The sequence below is a fragment of the Grampus griseus genome (assembly GCF_964374135.1).
Source record: "Grampus griseus genome assembly, chromosome: 11".
Classification (NCBI taxonomy): domain Eukaryota; kingdom Metazoa; phylum Chordata; class Mammalia; order Artiodactyla; family Delphinidae; genus Grampus; species Grampus griseus.
In genome coordinates, this window is record NC_139005.1 from 22,223,504 (window position 1) to 22,246,395 (window position 22,892).

General features: G+C 42.3%; 2 protein-coding genes across 8 annotated transcripts in view; one reads left to right on the forward strand and one right to left on the reverse strand.

Annotated features, from left to right (window-relative positions):
* The window catches only part of PPFIBP1 (PPFIA binding protein 1), a 175,148-nt gene that overhangs the window by 56,408 nt on the left and 95,848 nt on the right, over positions 1 to 22,892 (forward strand). The window lies entirely within an intron of this gene.
* Positions 17,768 to 19,976, reverse strand: LOC309829418 (uncharacterized protein C12orf71 homolog; the record flags this gene model as incomplete). The annotated part of the gene is given in 7 exon segments (XM_082665298.1): positions 17,768 to 17,829; positions 17,832 to 18,069; positions 18,426 to 18,635; positions 18,639 to 18,691; positions 18,694 to 18,853; positions 18,857 to 19,095; positions 19,961 to 19,976. Coding segments are annotated over 7 exon segments (978 nt in total).

Here is a 22,892-nt window from a genome sequence, read left to right on the forward strand (position 1 = left end):
TTTGGTACCTGGAGAGTGAGTTAAGAGACCTAATGTCTAGACCAGCCTTTCCGCGGATTTCCTGTGTGCCTTTGAGGTATTTAACATCTACGGGAAACAGCTACTCTTATGCCATCTAAGGAGAGCAGACCAGATGTCCTCCAGGGCGTCTTTCAGTCAGCTTTTTATTGAAGTATCTTATGCAAAGTGCACAAATCATAAGTGGATGGCTTGATGGAATGATTGTCACAAAGTGGACACATCTGTGTAACCATCACAAGATAGCAGAAAATTACCAGCACCCCAGACCTCTCCTCCCCCTATCCGTAGAGTAACCAATTTCCTGATTTCTAATGCCATTGATATAATTTTGCCTATTTTTAAAGTTTATATAAATAGAATCATATAGTTTATATTCTTTTGTGTCTGGCTTATTTGCTTATTATGTTTGTGAAATGCCTCTAGGATACTGTGTATAGTTTATTTTTTTCATTTTCCTTACTATCGTGGTATTCAATTGTATGTTTACTTTGTAGTTACTGGCCATTTTGGTAGTTTCCAGTTTGGGTGTATTATAAATAGTGCTCCAATGAGTATTTTTGTGCATATCTTTTGCTGATGATTGTATTTTGGTCAGGGACAACTCAGTAATTTGGATTCAGCAGCCCTGTGAAATAATGTTGAAGTGAACATCTTTACAAGCAGACAAGTTGATTTTAGGTAGACAGGTGATGTGTCTGCTTCAGCATGATGTTCTAAGCATGCTGGTTAGGAACATAGATTACTCTTGGGGGTGTGGCTGGCTGGAAGCGCCCTCTCATATGTATGTGATGTGGTAAGGTTTTGCCCCCCCCGACTAAGGAGGGCTTCGGTTGGGTTCAGGAAGGAATTACAGACAAGAAGAGAAAATAGGTCCGGAAGACAGATGTGTCTGGGCTCCCCTAGAAACGGTTAGGATATTTCACCAGGCAGATCAAGAGCCTGGACAAGTGACAACCCAGAGGAGGAATCAGCTTCGGAGACCTGAAGAGTCTAGGAGATGAACAGAGAAATAAAAGTTGATCTGGGCAGGCAGACTGGAGCTCTCAAAGCATTTTTTGAACAACTTTATTAAGTCTAACTTTTGTTTTAAGGAAGCTTTGAAGAACCAGTCCCTAAAGTATGAATCTTGAGTCAAGAATGAACTTAGTAAAGTTACCAAACTAAGAATAAATATATTTTTCAAACAAATACAGGATGTGAGCATGTGGGCTTTGCCGGGAGACTGTGTTCAGATCGCAGCTCTACTTTCTTTCCCTGTGATGTCTCTGTGCCAGCTTCCTTATCTGTAAAATGGGGATATGGACACACCTACCTTATAGGTTTTCTGTGACAATTTACTTCGATAGTGTCAGGAGTGTGCTGCTGGGTGCATTGCACTGGCACTAAAAATAATAACCAATATTCTTATTATTTTTCTGATTGTTATTATTACTGATATTACCCATTTGACTCTGTATCTGATACTTTGTAGAAGTTTCCAGATTATTTTTTTAAAATATGAGATTAACTTAGCGTTTTTTTTTTAAGTGTGGTGAACACCGACAAAAATATTTTCCTACTTGTGCCGCCTTAAACTGAAACTCAGAGGAAAGACGAAGAGAAACGTTTGTCTGTGTGTCCTTGGCAGGTCCCTCTCCAGGGTGTGTCAGTGATGACCCTCTTGGTCGTTGGAACTGTTTTACTCTGTTAGTTCAGGAAGAGACCAGGGGAGCTGAGATTCACAGGAAAGCTGGGTTATTTTGCACAAAGGAAATTCATGATTTTATATATTACACTGTCAATTCTTGAGAGGCATTTTGCAAACAAGTGTCCTTATGTACCAGGGAGCTTCGGTGAGAGGCTCTGTGGGTGATTCACTACAGACCGCAGCTGGTATAGTGTGTCCATTCCAGCTGGCTGTGGCTGGGGGCACCTTTCCACTCGTTGATGAATTCTGGACTAGATATTGGGGCAAATGGTGTAGATTAAGCTTGATTTTGCCCTCAGTGTGGTTATGATCTAACAAATGAATAATCTAGTGTTCTAAAAAGGAAGCTTTTAGAGTGAGTTGAGTCAAAGACAACAGTTGACCCAAGACTCTGAAATTCTAGTTCTGACTTCCCTACAAATTAGCTGTGGGACTTCAGGTGTATTATTAATCCTGGCTCTCAGTTTTCTCATCTGTAAAATGAGAAAGTTAGACTGAGACTTTGAGGCAGAGGAAGATTCTGTGAGTTTTGTAAATGTAATAATATCAAGTTTGGGGTGTAGCTGTATTTTTCTGAATGCTGTATTCTTTCATTGGTTTGCCCCAGGTCAGAAGTTCTGTGACAGCAGGTTTTGGTTCTTATGATAGTAGGGGAAGGAGTAGTTTTAAGATATGACCTAAGTTCACAACATAGCGAACGTCACAGCAAGTAAAAAACAAATGACCAGACTGTTGTGCAGGCCATATGAGTATATATAAATTCATTTTCACACTGACATTTACTTTAACCAGCTCCCATACACTTGCTTTGTTCATCAAAAGATGTTTATATTTATGTTAAACTACATAAATAAATATTCAAGACATTGAATTTAAATATATGACATAGCTGGATTATGAAAGCTGCCTTTGGCCTTATCTCATGTCTCTACTTAAATTCTCAGTTCTCATGTTACAGTCCCACAGTTGGGAGTATCACAAAATTTGGATACGTTTTGCGGTTCCAGATGTTGAAGAAATTATTTATTAAAAATGATATCTAAAAACTAGCATTGAGGGCTTCCATGGTGGCGTAGTGGTTGAGAGTCCGCCTGCCAATGCGGGGGACACGGGTTTGTGCCCCGGTCCGGGAAGATCCCACATGCCGCGGAGCGGCTGGGCCTGTGAGACATGGCCGCTGAGCCTGCGTGTCCAGATCCCGTGCTCCGCAATGGGAGAGACCACAACAGTGAGAGGCCTATGTACCACAAAAAACAACAACAACAAAATCTAGCATTGAAATGATTTAATGGATTCAACTGAATTAATAAAATAAGATTAACTACTAAATAGTGTTATCACTTAATAATTACTTTTAAGTTCTTACCTCTATCCTCTTATACCCAGGGGTATCTGCATGAAGCTGGTGTAGGAGGACATGTAGGAAAGATTTAAAGTAAACTGAGAACTTTGGAATGTTTGTACTTTAAGACATTTAGATGCTCTGGCGACTGACAAGTAGAAGAAGTATCATTTGCCTAGAGTGCAGGCAACACCCTGGTCTCTCCCATGGGGTAGTGGTTCTTGAGATCACGGGTGACGGTGGTGAAAGCTGTCTGGTTATACCACCTTGAGGTGGAATGGACCCAGGCACAGGAATGAAGTGGGACCTCAGCACGGCCTCCTCTTCATTAGGCCGAGGAAGGCCATGGGGATGTGCAGGCCGTTACGCGGGCCTGCCCACAGGGTCACTCCACCCGGTCGTGTAGTGGTTTCTAAGCAGGCGATTTGTAGCCACTGAGATAGCATCATCCCCAAAGAACAGCATCCACCCCAGCTCGGTCCCTGTGTGCCCTTTGTCCATACCCTTCTTGCAATCTCTATCACTTTAATTATTACATGCGGTTTGATTTGACGTTTTCTATCTCCTGACTATGTGTCTTGGACCAAACATTCTTTATTCTAGGCAATTTGAACTAAACATTCTGAAAAGACTGCTTGGGGATGGCTATCTTGTTTGGAATCCTGTGTCACATATGTGGTTTTGTCTTGTGCTTCATTGGTTCATCATAACCTGAGATAATACATAAATGAATTTCTTTTCTTCATGAAATTTACGAAAGCTTTTCCTTTTTATTTTTCTTCCCTTTAGTTATCTCTCTCTCTCTCACCAAATGTCTAAGATCACCTTTACAATCAAATGGAGATTTAGTTGGGCTGTTAGAACCCTTCCTTTAAGCAGACGCTTCCATGTGTGTGAGCATGTGGATGGAGTTGGAGGGCTGCTTGAAGCTCTTTGCTTAACTTGCCAAAGTCATAGCCATCTTTTTTTTTATTTTATTTTTTGCGGTACGCGGGCCTCTCACTGTTGTGGCCTCTCCCGTTGCGGAGCACAGGCTCCAGACGCACAGGCTCCAGACGCGCAGGCTCAGCGGCCATGGCTCACGGGCCCAGCCGCTCCGCGGCATGTGGGATCTTCCCGGACCAGGGCACGCACCCGCGTCCCCTGCATCGGCAGGCGGACTCTCAACCACTGCGCCACCAGGGAAGCCCATAGCCATCTTTTTATTCTTGGTTGTTTTCTTTTCTCCTCACCTCTTGGGAAACTGGTCAGTGCCTTTGACTTTTTTTCTCCTTAATACAGATATGCAAGAGTATAACTGTTGACAGAGAGCAGGAAATGTTTACACGTCTAAATAATCAAAATCTGTAGGGAGCATGTGTGTGTGGGCATACAAACACGCTGGCTGTGTAGCTGCACAGGTGGTGTGTGTTTCTCTCAAGTCGCCATGCACTTCCGCGGTTAATGAGGAGGGCTTAGCATCTCTAATGGCACTTACGTATGTAGTCTCAGCAGTGTTTTAAGGAGGAAGAGGGTTGCGGGAATTCTGACTCCCGCTTAGTGGATCTGTGGTTTAATATTGTGGTATTCTGGGGAAATCTGGGTTCTGGCACCCGAATTTCAGTTAGCCAGGGTCTCCATCGCTTTGAGAGTAAAGAAGTGGGAGAAGGGTTTTCAGTCATTCTTAAATCCATTGTTTAGCAGTAGCTCAAGGCTTTGTGCGTTATAATCACAGAAATGAGGCTGGATTCCAAAGGTGTGGTCAGTGTTCCTTGCGTCCATAATGCTAGCCTCTCTTTGTCAGATCATGGCCCAGAGATGCTCCAACCAAGAGGAGACTTAAATTAGGGGTGTGGCAATTCACAGGCATCGTCGCAAGATTCATTTAAGCTTCAGGCAAAAAATAATATATGCTATCTCCTTAGAAATATTACGGTTGCTTTCAAAGTTTGAAATAGCCTTGACAGCTTCCTGTGACCATTACCTTGAACTGAGGCGTAATCCCGGGCCGACGACCAACTCCTAAATGAGATACAGTAAATTGTATTTGCCGTCTGTGTTTTTGTTTGTATTTCAAAACACAAGTTGTTGTACCATCATCTTTTCTTGTTTGTATGTTTGTTTTTACTTTATTCCTTTACCTTCATGATAGTAGTTATATGCTTGGCTTTAAATATTTGGTCCATTTGATTCTGTGATATTAAGAGATTTTAGAAGAAAAGGTCATCAGCTGTCTTTCTGGGCTATTCTGGGCATTTTGTACTATATTTATTTTGGACCCAGCTTTTCTTGCCCTGGGTTTCTGATTAGCTGTTCCTCCTCCTTGCCTTGGCCTCTCATCTTGCTTGGAAGCATTTCAACAGATCTGTGTTTGGATGACTGTTTTCTTTAACAAATAAACACTAGCTCAACCTTGGGAAAGAGTCAAGAAGACAGGATGGAATTCTCCATTAATGCTTCTGGTTCAAAGGCATGGAATTCTTGGAGTAGGGAAGCTGGCTTCTTAGTACACTGATGTCTGGGAGTTGCTTCCTGCTTGAGGGGAAACATGGGATTCCGGGGCATTCTCAGAAGTTTTGGGTAATTTGGTGAGACTTAAATAGTCTTATTGTTTATACATTTTTAGAAATTAAAGAATGGATTATTTGGTTAGAAAAGTGGGCTTTTTGGTTCTTCAGGGTCTAAATTGATCTTGTCTGAGGTCTGGCCCAGAACACCCCTTTCAGAGGCCTTTTACCCAGATTGTTGGAGTTGTCAAAAAACTAAGTATCAAGCAGGGAATAGGTGGTCTTCAAGGAGTATCAGACTTTAAGCATAAAGTTTTCACCCAAGAGAAAACGGTGATACCAGAACACCCATTTATGTTGACCTTCTTTGTGAGACCGTGTCTAAGTGACTTTACAGGCACAGGAAATACCAACTAATTCTACTGAAGTGTTCCAGGACCCAGAAAGTAATTTGTTTTTTTTATTTTTTTGTCTTTTTTTAAAAAAATTGAAATACATTTGACATACAATATTACGTTAGTTTCGGGTGTATTACAAAATGGTTTGACATTTGCATATGTTATGAAATGATCACCATCATAAGCCTAATAACCATCGATCCCTGTACAAAGTTATTATAATAATATTGACCATAGTCCTTATGCTGTATATATTATGCTGTATAATATTGACCATATTCCCCATGACTTGTTTGTTATATAACTGGGGGTTTGTACCTCTTAATCCCCTTCACCTATTTCACCCACCTCCACATCACCCTCCCTTCTGGCAACCACCTATTTGTTCTCTGTATCTGTGAGTCTGTTTTCATTTTATTTTGTTTTTGTTTTTTAGGTTGGACATATAAGTGAGATTATGTGGTATTTGTCTTTCTCTGCCTGACTTATTTCACTTAGCAGAAAGTGATTTCTGTTTCCTCCCTCTGTGGCATTCCTGAATCCTCAGGAGGTAGAGCTGAGAAAAAATCAGTGTGTTCTCTGTACTCCTGACCTGACAGAATGCAGCTGATTCTTGTTTGTTGCAGTAGTGACATTCTGCAAAGTCACCAAAATGCTGAATTAGTGCCTACTGCACCGTTGCTTCTAGGGGATTCACGGGCTTAGGTTCCTGTGAGCTTCTGTCACAGCGTCTTCACAACTGACCAATACATAACCTTGCTTCCATTTAAAGGGACCTTATTTAATGGTGCTGATACATTAACATTGAATTCCCGATGAACAGCACTGTAACTCGTGCTTAAACTAAGCTTACCTAACACATGCATTTTCTCCACCAGGCACCTCACAGCCTTCTTGCATTTAGAACCACTAAACAGCACTTCAGCCTCATGCCTGGGGACCATTTTAAACACTGAAATCACCAACCGGAAGCACAGAAATATGAAAAACGTGGCACAGGATAGACCATGAAAAGGACACTTATTTATAGTAGGAGAGCTAAGCTGAAATGAGAAGGCAGAGCATTGCCTTGTTTGACCTCAGCTGGGACCATGCACACGGGCACTCAAATTTTTTGCCACTCTGTACATGGCCATGAACAACTGCAAAAGTGCCACTGATACTGATTTTGGGGTTACAAGTAAATTTTAGTGAGTGGGCAGATTCACAGACATCTACTGTATAATATAAGCAAAGTAACCCCAGACATTGTAGCAGGAACCCTCCTCAGCCCAGCTCTACAGTTCACGTAGAAAGCCAATCATTTAAGGTAAAAATGAGTTACAAGTTACTATTGTGACCAATATCCAGAACACGTTTTTAGACAGCTTCATATAAGATGAAGGCCAATTAGTGATTCCTTTTGTTGAGTAAATGACAGTTAACACTTCTGCCCTCGCTTTGAACACCTGTAGAATAGGAACCACATCTTGTGTATCCCCATGTTCTTGGTATGAAGGGTAATAATGGCCAACACATAGTGGGACCTCCGCAAGTGAATGAATAATAAATAAATGAATGACAGAATGAGCCAGGAGAAATCTGCTCCATGGTGCCTGGGCACTTGAGGGCACAATATGAATCTGATGTATCTTTTCAACTTAGATCATGTGCACCGTGTTCATTAAATTAACTCAGGTAAATGCTTACTAACTGTCAGAGAGAGTAATGTCAGAGCTGATGTAGCGTGGAGGGTATTGCAGCTGGGCCGGAGGATGGAACAGGAGGACCACCAAACGTTTTGAGAAAACTACTTAAGGGCTGGAACTGCACTGGACTCTTTCTTCCATCTCACCATGGAGCCTGGCTGGCAGGATTTTTTTCTCTAACATTCTTGATACCAACTTCTCTCCACTTCAGCCCCACTCCCACACTGCTGTTATTAGAAACTTCTCTCTAGAACATAGATTTGTTCATCTCAACCTCTTGCTTCAAAAACTCCATTCTCCGCATAAGAAACAATTCAAAGCTCCGTAGTGACCTGGCTCCATCCCTGCACCTCAGACTTCAATCTCTTAACCACCGCACTGAAGTACACCCTGTGCTCAAGCTAAACTGGACTCATCACTGGATCCCAAGCATGCCTTTTAGGACTTGTGGCCATTGCATAGACTGTCCCCTCTGCCAGTGTTGTCTGCTCCTTCGCCCAGCTCTTCCTTTCAGCTCTAGCTCAAATTACAGCCCCTGTGCTATGTCTGGCAAGATGCCTGTCTCTCCCCAAGTGTGAGCTCTGCAGAGGAAGTGTCTGTGATACTCACCTTTGTGCACAGCCTCTAGCATGTTAATGTTCAGTAAATGTATTTGAATGAGTGAATGCATCTAAACATTATCTAGAGGAAATAAGAAGGCTTAAAACGTCTTTTTAAACAAAAAAGAGAGGATAGACTATCACATTCTATTAAGGCAAGTAGAAAGCTGTGGCTGCCCTTTTGTTAAGTAGCTTTGTCTGTTGTACAAAACTGAGCTTTTCCACTCAGGAAACACCTACACTGTGCCACACTCCCTGGCCCCCAATATAAACATCCATGGACTAGACTTAATTAAAGTAGAAGCTAGTGAAATTTTATGTGAGAGGAAATGGCATTCAATTTCAGATATTATCTGTTTCAATTATTTCCTGCAGATTAACGATTCATTTCACCAAGCATTTATCGTGGAGCTACTATGTACAAGAAACTGGGCCAGGGGCTTTGGAGCGTGAAAAGATAAGCAGAACACAGGGGCTTTTGTCTAGTGGGGGAGAAAGTTGTGGAAGCGCATTTCTGTAAAACAGGATAAAATGTACACTTACTGCAGGTAGAGCCATGGTTAGCACAAAGGAAGGAGAAACTTATTTCCAACCTGCTCAGTTCCATGGAAGAGCTTGGATCTAACCTGAGCCTTGAAGGGTGCAGTTGGGAGTAGGTAGGTGGCAAGGCAGATGGAAGGAGTAGTAGCATGGCTAGGGCAGTTCCAAGGGGAGGGAACGGTATAAGCACTGAGGCAGGAAAGTACAGGGAGCAGCAGCAGGGGGCAAGTACTGCAGGGAGCATGGGGGCGAGGGTGGAGCATTGTTAAATAAAACTGGGAAGGCACATCATAATCTGATGGAGGGAAATGTAATGGCAGTTTGCTTGGAATTAATTCTGTGGTCATTAGGAGCCATGCAAATTTTCAAAACAGAGGAGGTATAAGACAGGAAGGGCAGTGGCTAGAAATTACAAGCTTTTACTAGGTGTCAGACACTGTTACTAAATCCTCACCATAGCAGTTTGAGGTTAGTACTATTATTGGGTTGGCCAAAAGGTTCATCCGTCTTTTTCCGTAAGATGGCTCTAGTAGCATTTAGTTGTCTTTAACTTCATTAGAAACAATTTTGTTAGATTGTATGTGACAGCTGTCATATCAGTGTGCATTTAAAAAAAGACATCAAAATTGGTGAATTTTTGTGTAGCCATTTTAATATGGAAGATGGAAGGAAAACAGCAACATTTTTGGCCTATTATGCTTTATTATTTCAAGAAAGGTAAAAACGCAACTGAAACGCAAAACATAAGATTTGTGCAGTGTGTGAAGGTTCTGTGACTGATCGAACGGGTCAAAAGTGGTTTGTGAAGTCTTGTGCTGGACATTTCTCGCTGGACAATGCTCCATGGTTGGGTAGGCCAGTTGAAGTTGATAGCGATCGAATGGAGACGTTAATTGAGAACAATCAGTGTTGCACCACGTGGGAGATAGCGGACATACTGAAAATATCCAAATCAAGCAGTGAAAATCATTTGCACCAGCTTGGTTATGTTCGTCACTTAGATGTGTGGGTTCCACATAAGTTAAGTGAAAAAAACCTTCTTGACCATATTTCCGCATGCGATTCTCTAAACGTAACAGAAATGTTCCATTTTTATTTTTATTTCATTTTACTTTTATTTATTTATTTTTTATATTTGGCTGCATCAGGTCTTAGTTGTGGCATGGGGGATCTTTCGTTGTGGCGGGTGGGCTTCTCTTTAGTTGTGGTGTGCGGGCTTTTCTCTAGTTGTGGCATGCGGGTTTTTCTCTCTCTGGTTGTGGCATGCGGGCTCCAGTGTGCATGGGCTTGTAGGTTTTGGCACACAGGCTCTCCAGTTGCAGTGCCCGGGCTCAGTAGTTGTGGCGCATGGGCCTAGTTGCTCTGCGGCATGTAGGATCTTAGTTCCCCAACCAGGGATTGAACCTGCATCCCCTACATTGGAAGGTTGGTTCTTTACCACTGGACCACCAGGGAAGTCCCTCCATTTTTAAAAGAAATTGTGACGGGTGATGAAAAGTGGATACTGTACAATAATGTGTAATGGAAGAGATCATGGGGCAAGCGAAGTGAACCACCACCAACCAACCAACACCAATGTCTGGTCTTCATCCAAAGAAGATGATATTGTGTATATGGTGGGATTGGAAGGGAATCCTCTATTATGAGCTCCTTCTGGAAAACCAAACGATTAATTCCAACAAGTACCGCTCCCAATTAGACCAACTGCAAGCAGCACTTAATGAAAAGCATCTGGAATTAGTCAACAGAAAACGCATAATCTTCCATCAGGTTAACGCAAGACTGCATGTTTCTTTGATGACCAGGCAAAAACTGTTACAGCTTGGCTGGGAAGTTCTGATTCATCTGCTGTATTCACCAGACATTGCACCTTCGGATTTCCATTTATTTTGATCTTTACAAAATTCTCTTAATAGAAAAAATTTCAATTCCCTGGCAGACTGTAAAAGGCACCTGGAACAATTCTTTGCTCAAAAAGATAAAAAGTTTTGGGAAGATGGAATTATGGAGTTACCTGAAAAATGGCAGAAGGTAGTGGAACAAAAGAGTGAATACGTTATTCACTAAAGTTCTTGGTGGGACTTCCCTGGTGGCACAGTGGTTAAGAATCCGCCTGCCAATGCAGGGGACACGGGTTCAATCCCTGGTCTGGGAAGATCCCACATGCTGCGGAGCAACTAAGCCTGTGAGCCACAACTACCGAGCCTGCTCTCTAGAGCCCGTGAGCCACAACTACTGAGTCCGCGTGCCTAGAGCCCATGCTCTGCAACAAGAGAAGCCACCGCAGTGAGAAGCCTGCGCACTGCAACGAAGAGTAGCCCCTGCTCACCGCAGCTAGAGAAAGCCCTAGTGTCCAACAAAGACCCAATGCAACCAAAACTAACTAACTAAATAAAATTAAAAAAAAAAATTTTAAAAACCCTCTATTCTACAAAAAATAAATAAAGTTCTTGGTGAAAATGAAAAATGTGTCTTTTATTTTTACTTAAAAACCGAAGGCACTTTTTGGCCAACCGAATAGCATCACATTTGAAAGATCAAATGGAAAGCCCAGAGAGCTTAAGCAACTTCCCCAGGATCCACTGCAAATAAGCAGTGGACCTGGGATTTGAAGCCAGGAAGTTTTATTTAAGAACTTGGGTTTTGAACCTGGAGTTAAAGCGTAGGATTCAGAGAGTCTCTGAACTTTCTGAATTGTTTGCAAAGTGTTTAGTATATATGAATGCGTGCATTTGTTTAAGAGAAAATCTATAGCTTTAATCATATAAAAGACATGCTCCATAAAAGGTTAATAAGGACCCTGGTAGCACCCTCTTCTCTCAAAAGTCCCTCAGGATGTTCAGTGCATTATATGGTGACTTTAGGCTTATGCTACTTCTTAGGTTGGAAGACGCAGAACAATCTAGCACCACTCAAAATAAAAGGAAATGTCAAAACAATTTGTAGGAATTGTTAGTATTGTAAGTGGCAAACTGTTCTTGATTTGTGAGAAACATAGAAAATGCCCAAGAAGTTCTTTTGAAAGTAAACATGAGCTATCCAGGCCTTGAAAACTGTGGATAGTTTGAGGGCAGAGACCCTGGTTCCGCATTGGGCAAAATTACTCTTACAAAAGCTAAATAAACTCCTGAAATTTGAAATGTTTTTTAAAAGTGCCTAGATGCTAATCTTCTTTCAACTGCACTAATTTGTCTTTTTACAGTTAGAGGGACTTAGGGGATGAATATTTATTAACCCATGAGACTGAAAATTCCTTAAATTAAATCCAAAGGTGGTAAATCCAAAGGCAGATGCCAGGATGAATGAATCCAGATTAAAGAACTGCCCAGTTTATACCACTTGAGAAATCAGATTAATACCTAAGTTTTGTTTAGAGTAAAAATTTTAATGCTTTAAATATGTACATCTTTAAGACGTTACTATCACACAAGAACAGCAAATACAATATTTTAGTAGCAGAAATCTGGATTCCCTACTTACTGGAGTTTTTCTTAATATTTTTCCCGTCTCTGTTTTCTCATTTTCTCTCTATTTTGTGTTTTTTTCTTGAACTGTTTCGAAGGGCTTAATATACAGTCCCCATTCAGACTTGTCCAACTGTTAAAAAATATCTTTTATGGTAGTTTTGTAGATTTGAAGGATTCAATAAGGATGGTAAATAGCAATTGGTTGTCATGTCTCTTTAGTCTCTTTTTTTTTTTTGCGGTACGCGGGCCTCTCACTGTTGTGGCCTCTCCCGTTGCGGAGCACAGGCTCCAGACGCGCAGGCTCAGCGGCCATGGCTCACGGGCCCAGCTGCTCCGCGGCATGTGGGATCTCGCCAGACCGGGGCACGAACCCGCGTCCCCTGCATCGGCAGGCGGACTCTCAACCACTGCGCCACCAGGGAAGCCCTAGTCTCTTTTTTGAACTATCTTCTCTCCCTGCTTTTTTCGTTTTCTCTTATTTTTCATTTCATGACATTAACATGTTTGGAAAGTCTGAGATAGTTGTCTAGAAGTATGTCTTTCAATCTGGGTTCATCCATTGGTTTCCTAGTGATTAGATTTAGATTAAACATTGCTAGCAAAAATACACTGCTTCTCTTTAGAAGGTACAGGATGGTGGTTAGGCTAAATTTAATCATTGGATTAAGCTGGTGTTCACTGGACCTCTCCATTGTAAAGGTACCCAATCCCCTTAATCACTAATAAGTCGTCTGTGGGGTAATTCTTGGGGACCATGTGCATATCTTGTTCCCCAACAGTCAGTTATTCAGCCAGTGTTTTTCGCATTCATCTTTGATCCTTATGTGAATCAGTTACTGTGTTGGTGGTTGCAATATGGTACTAACTGAACTTTCGAAAGTCACTTTACTGGAGAAAAATTCTCCTTCTCATTCCCATCCCTCTTTGGGAAAAATCTAGGCCCCAAAGACAGATGGCAGAGGAGTTGACGAAAGGGAAACTTGTAAGCAACTATCCAAAAATATATTAATATTTTAAATGTCTGAAGTGTTTTCTTTGTGAGTGGGTGTATAGTAAAGTTCTAGGAGAGAGAGAGAGAGTGTCTTTCAGTTTCGGGGATTTGCCCTTAAAATAATAAATCCTTAAGATTTATTAAGGATTTATGATGCAGATGAGGAAAAACGAAGTAAAGTGCCATTCTGATTTCCTTGTAGGCTGAGAGAATTCAATAACAATGAGACGAATTTTCATTCAACCCAACCACAATCTGAAGATATTGTTTGCCCTCCCATTTGAAAACACTCAATGGTTCTTTACAAAGCATATTAGATTGAAATCAAATGGGCATCAAAACCATGAAATTCCTATGAAAGGTGGGATAGTAAACAAATTTTTTCGTAGGGGGGGTTTCTTGATCTAGGCTTATAATTCCTTTAAGATTTATCCTAAGACTTTTATACCTGCTTTGCTCATGACTGACTCACTCAGTGACTCAGTGTTATCTGATGAGGATCTTATTTCACTTTTGAAAGCAGAATGTTGTTCTCTTTGTTGCGGTAGTAAGGGCTAGCAGGAAAAGATTGACTCTGGGCGGTGCAATTGAAAACCCCCCCCCCATCCATCTTGAGATTAGAGAGTACCCTGCGTGCAATATCAGTTCTCCTGCGAGCAGTTCATAATGAAAAGACCTATTTTTGAAGCATGTAACTATCCCTCCTGCCTAAACAAAACTATTCTTAAATATAGGGGTAATTATCAGCACTCTCTATGAATTCATTTATAATTTGCTTTATTTTTCTTTTCATTGTTTTGTAAGAGGATCTTGGACACTATTTTTGTGACCAGGTAGACCTTGGACTCCTGCATCCTTTTGAGCCATGAATTTTCACATTATGTTCTTTAAGTCTGGAAAAATGACTTGCCCGTATTTTGCTGGTATAGTAGGATCACACACTTTTTTCTCTCATTGAGATCTTGCTGAGTGAAAAATTGGTGTGGCATGAGATGGCCTATAAAATTTACATTAACCTATATCCCAATTCTGTGTTTGGGGACAGCTGAATACTCCTTGCATTTGTTTGATAATTTCTTACCCTGCATGCTGGCTTATATTATGATGATGTTATAGATTCCAGAATATGAATATTTAAGGCAAAACCTCGCTAATTCAAGCATCTGAACTTTATGGGTCTCAAGGTTGAGCAATTCACTTGAAGGAATTAGACTGGCATGTGCCTGGCAAGCACAGTCATTCTCCTAGAATCTTGAGGTTTCTGCAGAGCTAGAGTCTCTCCATGGCCACGCCCCGTTTGCTGTCAGTCCACCTGGTGTGTAGTGGCCTCCACCAGCTCTTTGGACACGACACAGAGCAGAGAACCTGGTCCTAGGTTGGCATGTAGCTAAGAGCTTCATAGCATATTTGACGCTGTAATAAATGAGGAGGTACTGAAATAGTTCCTATTTTTAAACACTTTGACTCACTTTCTAAGATGTAGCACAACCCCAAGGAATATTTAGCATTCCAATTCTTTATAAAAAATATTTATTACAGGGGCTTCCCTGGTGGCGCGGTGGCTGAGAGTCCACCTGCCGATGTAGGGGACGCGGGTTCGTGCCCTGGTCCGGGAGGGTCCCACATGCCGTGGAGCAGCTGGGCCCATGAGCCATGGCCGCTGAGCCTGCACGTCCGGAGCCTGTGCTCCGCAACGGGAGAGGCCACAACAGTGAGAGGCCCGCGGACCGCAAAAAAAAAAAAAAAAAAAAATATATATATATATATATATTTATTTATTTATTTATTTATTACAAAGGCTTGTAAAGTGCATTGCTTGAACCGTAGAGGTGGGTTCATACTTGTCAAGCAGGTTTATACAACACTGAAAAATAAACACAAATATGTCAGAAATCTTACAAATGAAGAGGGCTTCTTATTCAGTGTGGGCGATCTTAAAGGGAGTTTTTGGGTGAATTTTTCTTAGAGGTTGACTTAATTACTAGAGAAAGAATTGAGCAAAGCAACAAGACTGGTTACCAGCGCCATGACGGTAGGAGATGTCATCTTTCTTTTAGGCGTATCATGGTGTCTGGTTAAAGCAACAGTAAGGCTCCACGTATATTTGTTGAATTAAATTTTCAAATTAGTTGCTAAATTCCTCTGGTCTTAGGTTTCTCAATCAAGGTCAAGCCACCTCACTTGACTTTTCACAGATTGCCATTTTCTCTTCTTCCTGTCTCCCCCTTAACTCTCCTTTCTTGCTCTTAACCCTGCTGGCCAGTGACTTTTGACTTAAGGAATAGCAACTCTGAGCTGTTGTTTTTCATTTTCAAAGAAAACTGTGTAGGAAAAAAGAGAAATAGGACATATTCAAATCATTAAAAAGATTATATAGAGACAGAGAGATCACTCTGTACCAGACACTGTGTTAAGATCTTGCAGTGAAAAGGAACCGAGACCTGGTGCTTGCCCTCAAGAGGTCGGAGTCTGTAGGTAAAATAGTCATATCAAGAGAGCCGAAAAGTACAAGTCATGGTGTGAGGGTAGGGCCTGGGGGACAGCTTAAGTAAAGTTGACCATGTCAACTGGAAGAATCAGTCTTGGCCTCATAGCAACCCTAGAGCAGGGTCTTTAAGGATGAGTGCCCCAGGCAATGTGGACTTGAGAAGGCATTGGGGGAATTCTCCAGAGAATGGAGAAGGTAATTCCTATATTTGTGTATTGGCTCTTATGAGAAGCAAGACAGTTGTTCTGTTGGGGAATTTGGAGAGTATAGATTAAAAGAAGAGCTGGGAGAAGAAAAGGGCAGGCACTGTGAATGCTAGTAGATGTGGTGGATATGCCATGGCTTGGGAAGGAGGGGCAAAGGTTGCATCTGGAAGGAGGTGAATGAAAGTCATGGAACGGGTAGGGTAATGGGACTCAAAGTCTTGGTGAAGTCAAAGAGTAGCTGAAGGTGGCGGAGGGCATACACGTGAGCTAGTTGAACGGAAAATATTCTCAGAGAGGTGGATAAAGTGAGGAGTCTGGCTGTGCAGAGATTCAGGGTGTGACCATGAGCATATACTGCTAAGAAGGCCCTGCTCTTTGATTCCTTCCTTCCCATGGTGCTGTCTTTCCGGGGACAATATCCTCCCCAGTGTCTCTCATGTATAACCAGCCAGGATCGCACACCTTAACTCCATGCCAGTTTCTAAAGTCCTCCACCTTAAACTAACCACATTTCTGACTCAAGCAACCTCATATATGAATCAACCTCCCCATGTTGAATTGATTATTGTTTAGTAGTCAGTATGGACCGTGTACAAACTACTGTATTACCAGCCATAACCCTTTATAGTCATATGTTTACATGGCTTTATCTCTTAAATAATAAGCCAGCTGGAGCTCAAAGATTGAATTTGTTTTTGCTTTGTTTTTTGTAAGCTAGAAAATTATCTTGTGCTCCTATGTGCTAAATTTTGTGGGAGGAAGGAAGAGATAAAGAAATTAACATTGTGGAAAGGAAGGAATTTGAAACCAAAGAATCATATGAACTCTGAAGGTCCTATAGGGTGGTAGCAAAAGCTGAAGGAGGGCTCTTGAGTAAACCTGAGGGTGAATAAGGAGGATGGTGGTGGTACCCGGGAGGTGAGGTGATAACAATAATAGGGGCTAAAAGTGTGATTACAGCCTTCCTCAAAGAAGTTGACGTTTATTGGAAAGTTTAGTGACCATTGTAAAGGAATTTGAGAGGGCACAGTGGGGAATGGACTGGGAGGGAACTTGGTTGAGTCAAGATCTGCTGAAACCCATAACTTTTTGTAAATATTGCTTCTGTGTGGGAAATATTTCAATGAGAACTGACTCTTAACCTCCCATTCTTGGATGTTCCTTGGATCAGGGCTTCTGGGAATATCCTCAGGAGAATGAATCATAGCAATAACGTTAGTAATGATATTATTCAAGTGCTTGCATTATCTCATTAATTCTCACAACAACCTTATGAAGTCTGTATTATTACCTTCCCCATCTTATGAATAAGGAGAGTTAGGCATTCCCCATCCTCGCATTCCTCCTAAGTGGGCTACTTATTCTAGCCAAGGCAAGGTGCACTAGAACCAGTCAGGTCTTCTGGGAACATCAGATCCGCCGCCTTGAACGCCTGACACTGCCAACTGAACTTAGCTTCCTGAGGGACTTGGTATCCTCTGCCACTTGCTTGAGTCCTGCAGGTTCAACCAAAGCCGTCCTGCCATGCTGGGAATTCGATGGGCTGTACTGCTGCCTTCAGAAAGTGGGGATTTGGATGAATGAGAAAATAGGTTAAAATATATAAAGTGAAATAGGGTGAAATACAGAAAGAAGTGGAGAGAGGAGGGAAAAAGAATGCCTTCAAGTTAGGAAGGATGATAATACTGAAACTTCCCAGAGAATATATTTCCGTCTTCGGGCCAACATATAAACGTTCAGCCTGAGCCAGCATCTTGAGCTGGGAGCGGAAGACATGGATAACAAGAATATGTATTTTGTTTATTGGGGAAAAAATAGCTCATGGGGATTGTAGAATAGGGGCTATCAAAAAGTTTAAAAATCTGGCGATATGGGGTGGCCCAATTTGAGGGATTCTTGAGGTTGGATTCTCTTCTGTGAGAGAGTCGTTTCTTTTGTGCTAGCTGATGGGGGCTCTCAGTGGCCTTCTTGGGGTGCTCTCTCCCCCAAAATGAAGGGAGGACTTGGTGCCTTAGCCAGCGGAAGATCCACCCGAAGTTCAGACAGGAGAGGGCTTGTGTGCTGGAGTGAGTGTCCTCCTTCTCTTGCGGACCTGATGAGATTGAGGAGGTCTCTGCAATACTTGTCCTTTGGCTGCCAGTCACCTCGCTTATTATCTGCCAAGAAAATGAGTTTTAGATATTGTGTAACCTAGACAACAGTGGGGTCAATATTTATCCATTTATGGAGCTCAAATCCTTTAACCAAAAGTGACCCAACTGTACATGCACAGTTTCAGTACTCATTAATACTTACACACACCCACGCACACACACATGCACACCTATTTTGGTCATAATTCTTGGCTTTTTCTTTACTTTCCTACCCTATTCTCTGCCTTGGTGCTCCTCAGTTTTTTCCTTTCAGCTCCACTCTGACCCTTTTACAGCAGGTAGTAATTCTCTGTGCATTCCCACCTGGCCCCTCCACCAGGCCTGGCCCCTGCTTGCCTGTGAGGCACCTCTGTGCTCACTTCAGCAAGCTCCTGTTTCTGAAGCCTTGGAGGAATCTGTGGAAACTGGATGACATCTTCATTTTCTGATGGGTTGAACTTGGCCGAGTGTTGACAGCTCTCATGTTCTTGATGAGTAACCTGAGCCATACCTGGAGGGGAGCTGCTAGACAGCTGAGAGTCTTCCTGCTGAACAGATTCATGGAACACACAGTCCTCATCTTCGTCATCTTACTGGTTCTCAAGAAATTTCTCAAGCTTTTGCACAAGACCGTCCAGTTTGCTAGAGTCAGTTGTGTCTTCTCTTTGGGATACTTGTCTATCCACTGGTTGTCTCCACTTAGGTCCCAATTAGCCATCGAGTCTGAATTCTTAGAGGCCATGCCAACATCCCAGGCCAGGGTGATTCTTAGTTTGCAAAACTGCTCTGGGTCGTCCTGTATTTGGTCTCATCTCCCCAGGAGTCTCCCTATGTTTTCAGTCCGCCATGTCCCTTGGATAGGAGGGACAAAGTGGATTGAAGGACCTTCAGAAGATGTTTCTTCACAGGAGATGATGTTCTCATAGGAAAAGTTGTCCTCACAGGGGAAATAGCCCACAGAGAGACTCAGGTTTGATTCGGAGCTGCTGAAGAATGAGTGCGCCGTGGAGTTCAAAGGCGCAAATCTCAGGTCTCCCTCATCCCAGGGATCTTCAAAAGAAAGAAAAAATAAGTGGGATTGGGGAAAAGAAGAAGGTAATAACGGTACTTACGCAATAACGTTATGCATTCCTTTTTCTATTTGGAGCTATCGCATTCTGATAGAAGTTCGTCCTGTTTTGCAACCTGCAGTGAAGAATGAAAGAGGCAGCCCTCTCCCTTTCAAAACCTGTTCTATACGACCCTCTGTACTAAGCATCTTCAGCAGATGCCTCGCATCATCTGTTACTACAGCTGAAAGAACTTGTATCATAAAAGAAAAATAGCAGCATGGTATAAAATTTGAAAAATATAAAAAAGTATGAGGATCAAAATCAATATGCCTGTGATTCCCCCTGTCCAGAGATAATGATAATCATCATGAAAACATTTTGGTGGACTCCCTTATAATCTCTTCTTTTTCTTTATATGTACTTATACGTGTGTGTGTGTGTGTGTGTATATATATATATATGTGCAGTCACATCACATATATATGTAGATATGAAAGTCACATTGGTTGAAACTGAGATTATTATATTTTATGGCACAACCTACAATAAACATATATATGGCTATTCTGTCACTTTTTACCACTTTCTTATTAATGACCATTAGTAGTTATTGTTCTTAATAGATACATCTTCGGTAAACTCCCTTGTTAATCTTTGTCTCTCTTTATATTCTTAAATGTGGGTTTAATGGATCAAAGATCACTAATGTATTAAAGGGTCCTTAATAGTTGTTACCAAGTTGCTTCCCAGAAAGATTATAGCCATTTAGATGCCCATCCTCCCACCATCTGATGGCACTTTTTAGTGCAGCTTTTTCTATGATGCCCCGGTGAGTAACTGGGGCAGAGGGTAAGAATACTCACACGCATGCACGCACATGTTGTAGTCTCTGTAATGCTCTGCTCTGGTGGCTGCCCTCGTGAAAGAGGTGCTGCCAACTCCTGAGCCATAAACCGGGGAGGTGAAAAATCCTTCAGATCCTGAGTCTCAGTGGCTAAAAGTCCAACTGCCGGAAGTCTGTGTTCTGGGGCTGTTGGTTACCATGGCAACACAAGGACCCAAGTTATAGTCAAAAATGTGGGAAGAGAGAAAAAAGGGATAGAAAGCTGCAGTAGCCAGTGCCTTGCTCCCAAAATATCCTGTATCCTTATCATCCCTGCTGGTGAGGATCCCTCTCGAGGGCAGAAGGACAAATGCCGTGGCGGTTACTTCCCTCTTGTCATGTGGGTGTCCAGGATAGTTCTGGTCTAGAGGGAATTTAGAGCCTATTTGGGGAAACGGACATAAACAGCCTCTTATAGGACTGAATGGTAAGTGCAGCAACAGAACTTAAAAATAATGTCATGGGAGAATGGAAGAAGGCGCCTTGTGCAGCCGGGCAGAGATGGGGGAGGGGGGGTCTGAAAAGTCTCCAAGAGAGGATTCCCTCTGATCTCAGTATTTAGGGGGGTGTGGAAGTTAGTGAGGTGGAGGGTGGGGAGGGGTTGGGGGAGAGGACCTTTCAGGCAGAGGGGACACGTGAGCAAGGATCCCCCAGGTGAGAAACAACCAGGAGTGTGGGGAGATCAAACATGAGGAGGTAAACGGGGTCAGTGAGATGGTGGAAGGTCTTCCACCCCTGTTAGGGAACTTGGTTTTTATCCTGCAAGCCTGTACTTGGATGGAAGTTTCCTTTGTTAGGCATTCTTCCAGGTAATTCAAAGTATATTGGATACTCGACATGATTAAAACAAGCAAACCAAACAGAACTTCCAGTGCACTTGGCAGCGTGAATGTTATCAGTTGGCTTTCACGAGAACGGAGTCAGTAGGTTTGCACTGGGTTGAGGAATGGATGGGAGGAGACGAGGTGGGAACAGTGAACCTAGACCATGCTTCATCAGTGTCTGGATGACAAAGTGAGAGGGGGAGGCAGAGGCAAGGTTAGTTTCCGCACCCACCCCCCAAATACAAAAGCAGTGCATAGTCAGTACAGGGGGAGAGTTTCAAAACCTAAACGGTTGGCTGCTGCTTTTGGAGAGAGTAAGGGTGGGATCCGTGGCATGGACAGGGGGCTCGGTAGTAATAAAGGGAGTGTGTTATTTCCTGGTATTAGAAGGAAAAAAGTGAAGACGGTTGTGGACAAGTTTGGAGGAATGCATCATTGAGGACCTCTGTTTTCTACTTTGAGTGTCCCAGCTAGGCTTCTGCCTTATTCCTGATATTGTCTGCACGGTTTTAAACCTGTTACCTGGATCTCTGTCCTCGTTGTCCTTGTTTCCTTGTTCCCAATGTTATCTCCTTTGACGGCCTCTTCAGTAACATGAGCTGCCTTGGTTCTTCTACAATTAGAGCTTTGCTTTTCCTTGCCGTCTTCCTCTAGGCGCCTCTGCTGCTCACCAAGTCCTCCCACCTCCCAGTCTACCCTTCCCTTCCCAATGGCATCGTGGAATTATGTGGGATCGGTCAGGTCTCAGTGGGTACTTTGTAGGTGGGGAAGTAAATCGTTCATTGTCTGTTTCCAAATGTGCAAATTCTGAGGACAAATGTGGGTCGTGTAGGATTGAAGGCTGTCAGTTGCAGAGACTAAACAAAAAATAACCTTTCCTAAGAGCAAAATCATCTTGGCAAATGTAGTTACAGCAACTGCCAGCCTGGTCTAAACTGTGGGGCTATGGGGTACTGTTTTTCCGTCAATTCAGTGATTCTCAGGAAGGGAGTAGGGCTTCCACTCGAGTTTCCAAGGAATGAAGTGTGTGTGTACTTGGAAAAAGCATGTTCTTTTTTTAAAAAAAATTTTTTTCATTGGAGTGTAGTTGATTTGCAATGTTGGAAAAGCATGTTCTTAAATTAACATTGCTTAGATATGCTTTTGGTCACTTTTTTTTAAATTTCAAGTTTCAAACAGTATTAAAAGAAACCATACGGTTTTTATATTTATCCAAAAAGAAGCATGGATTTCAACACACACACAAACACGCACATCCAAAAAAGGAAAAAGCCAAGAAACACTGGTGCAACTTAAAAGAACCTCAACTCATTGGAATCTGTCAGTTGCGTAAAGATCTTTTTCAAATATTTTTCTGTCTTTGTTTCCATTTAACAAGATTACATTTAAAGTTTTCTACGACTCTCAGGTTTTTTGCTGTTGTACCAGTTAAATTTCTAGGTTCTGTTAAATAAGATTGTTTTAGGTGAGTCTGTTTCAGGAGTTATGACGTCCTGATATAAGAAATAGGCAGAGTTGGAGTTGGGGAGACACCATCTGTACCCAACAGAGGCCACCTGGCAAGTGGCCACAGGCTGCCACAAATCCCGCGAGTGATTGGGGTTCTAGATTAACCCCAGCGGGTGTAGATCAGGAGCAACATGCTATGCTCCCTAGTATTTATTGGCCACTTACTACATGCCAGGTCCTATTTTAAGCACTTTACATGTGCTTATTGTTTAATCTTCACAGCACCCCAATCTGTTACGTATCGTTAGTTGCTCTGTTTTACAGACAAAGGAACCAAGGCATGAGCAGTTATATTCCCCGCCCACCTCCTCCCTGAAAGATTCTTGGGAGAGTTGACTTAGGCCCAAATCAAACTTGTATTCTGGCTCCTCTAAAGAAACTCCTTTGAGTGGAACAGTGTGTTCTAAGTAAGTGGTCGGTAGAACCGGCCCAAAACAATGGCGTCCACATCTGGGGCAGGCTAAAATGAGATTTAAAGTAAATATTCAGCTTCCTCTTTGGCATAAGGAGATCTGGATCCCTGTGCTCTGGCTTTTCATGAAAACTCTGTGACCTCCTCACGGAGCAGTGGGAGCCTAG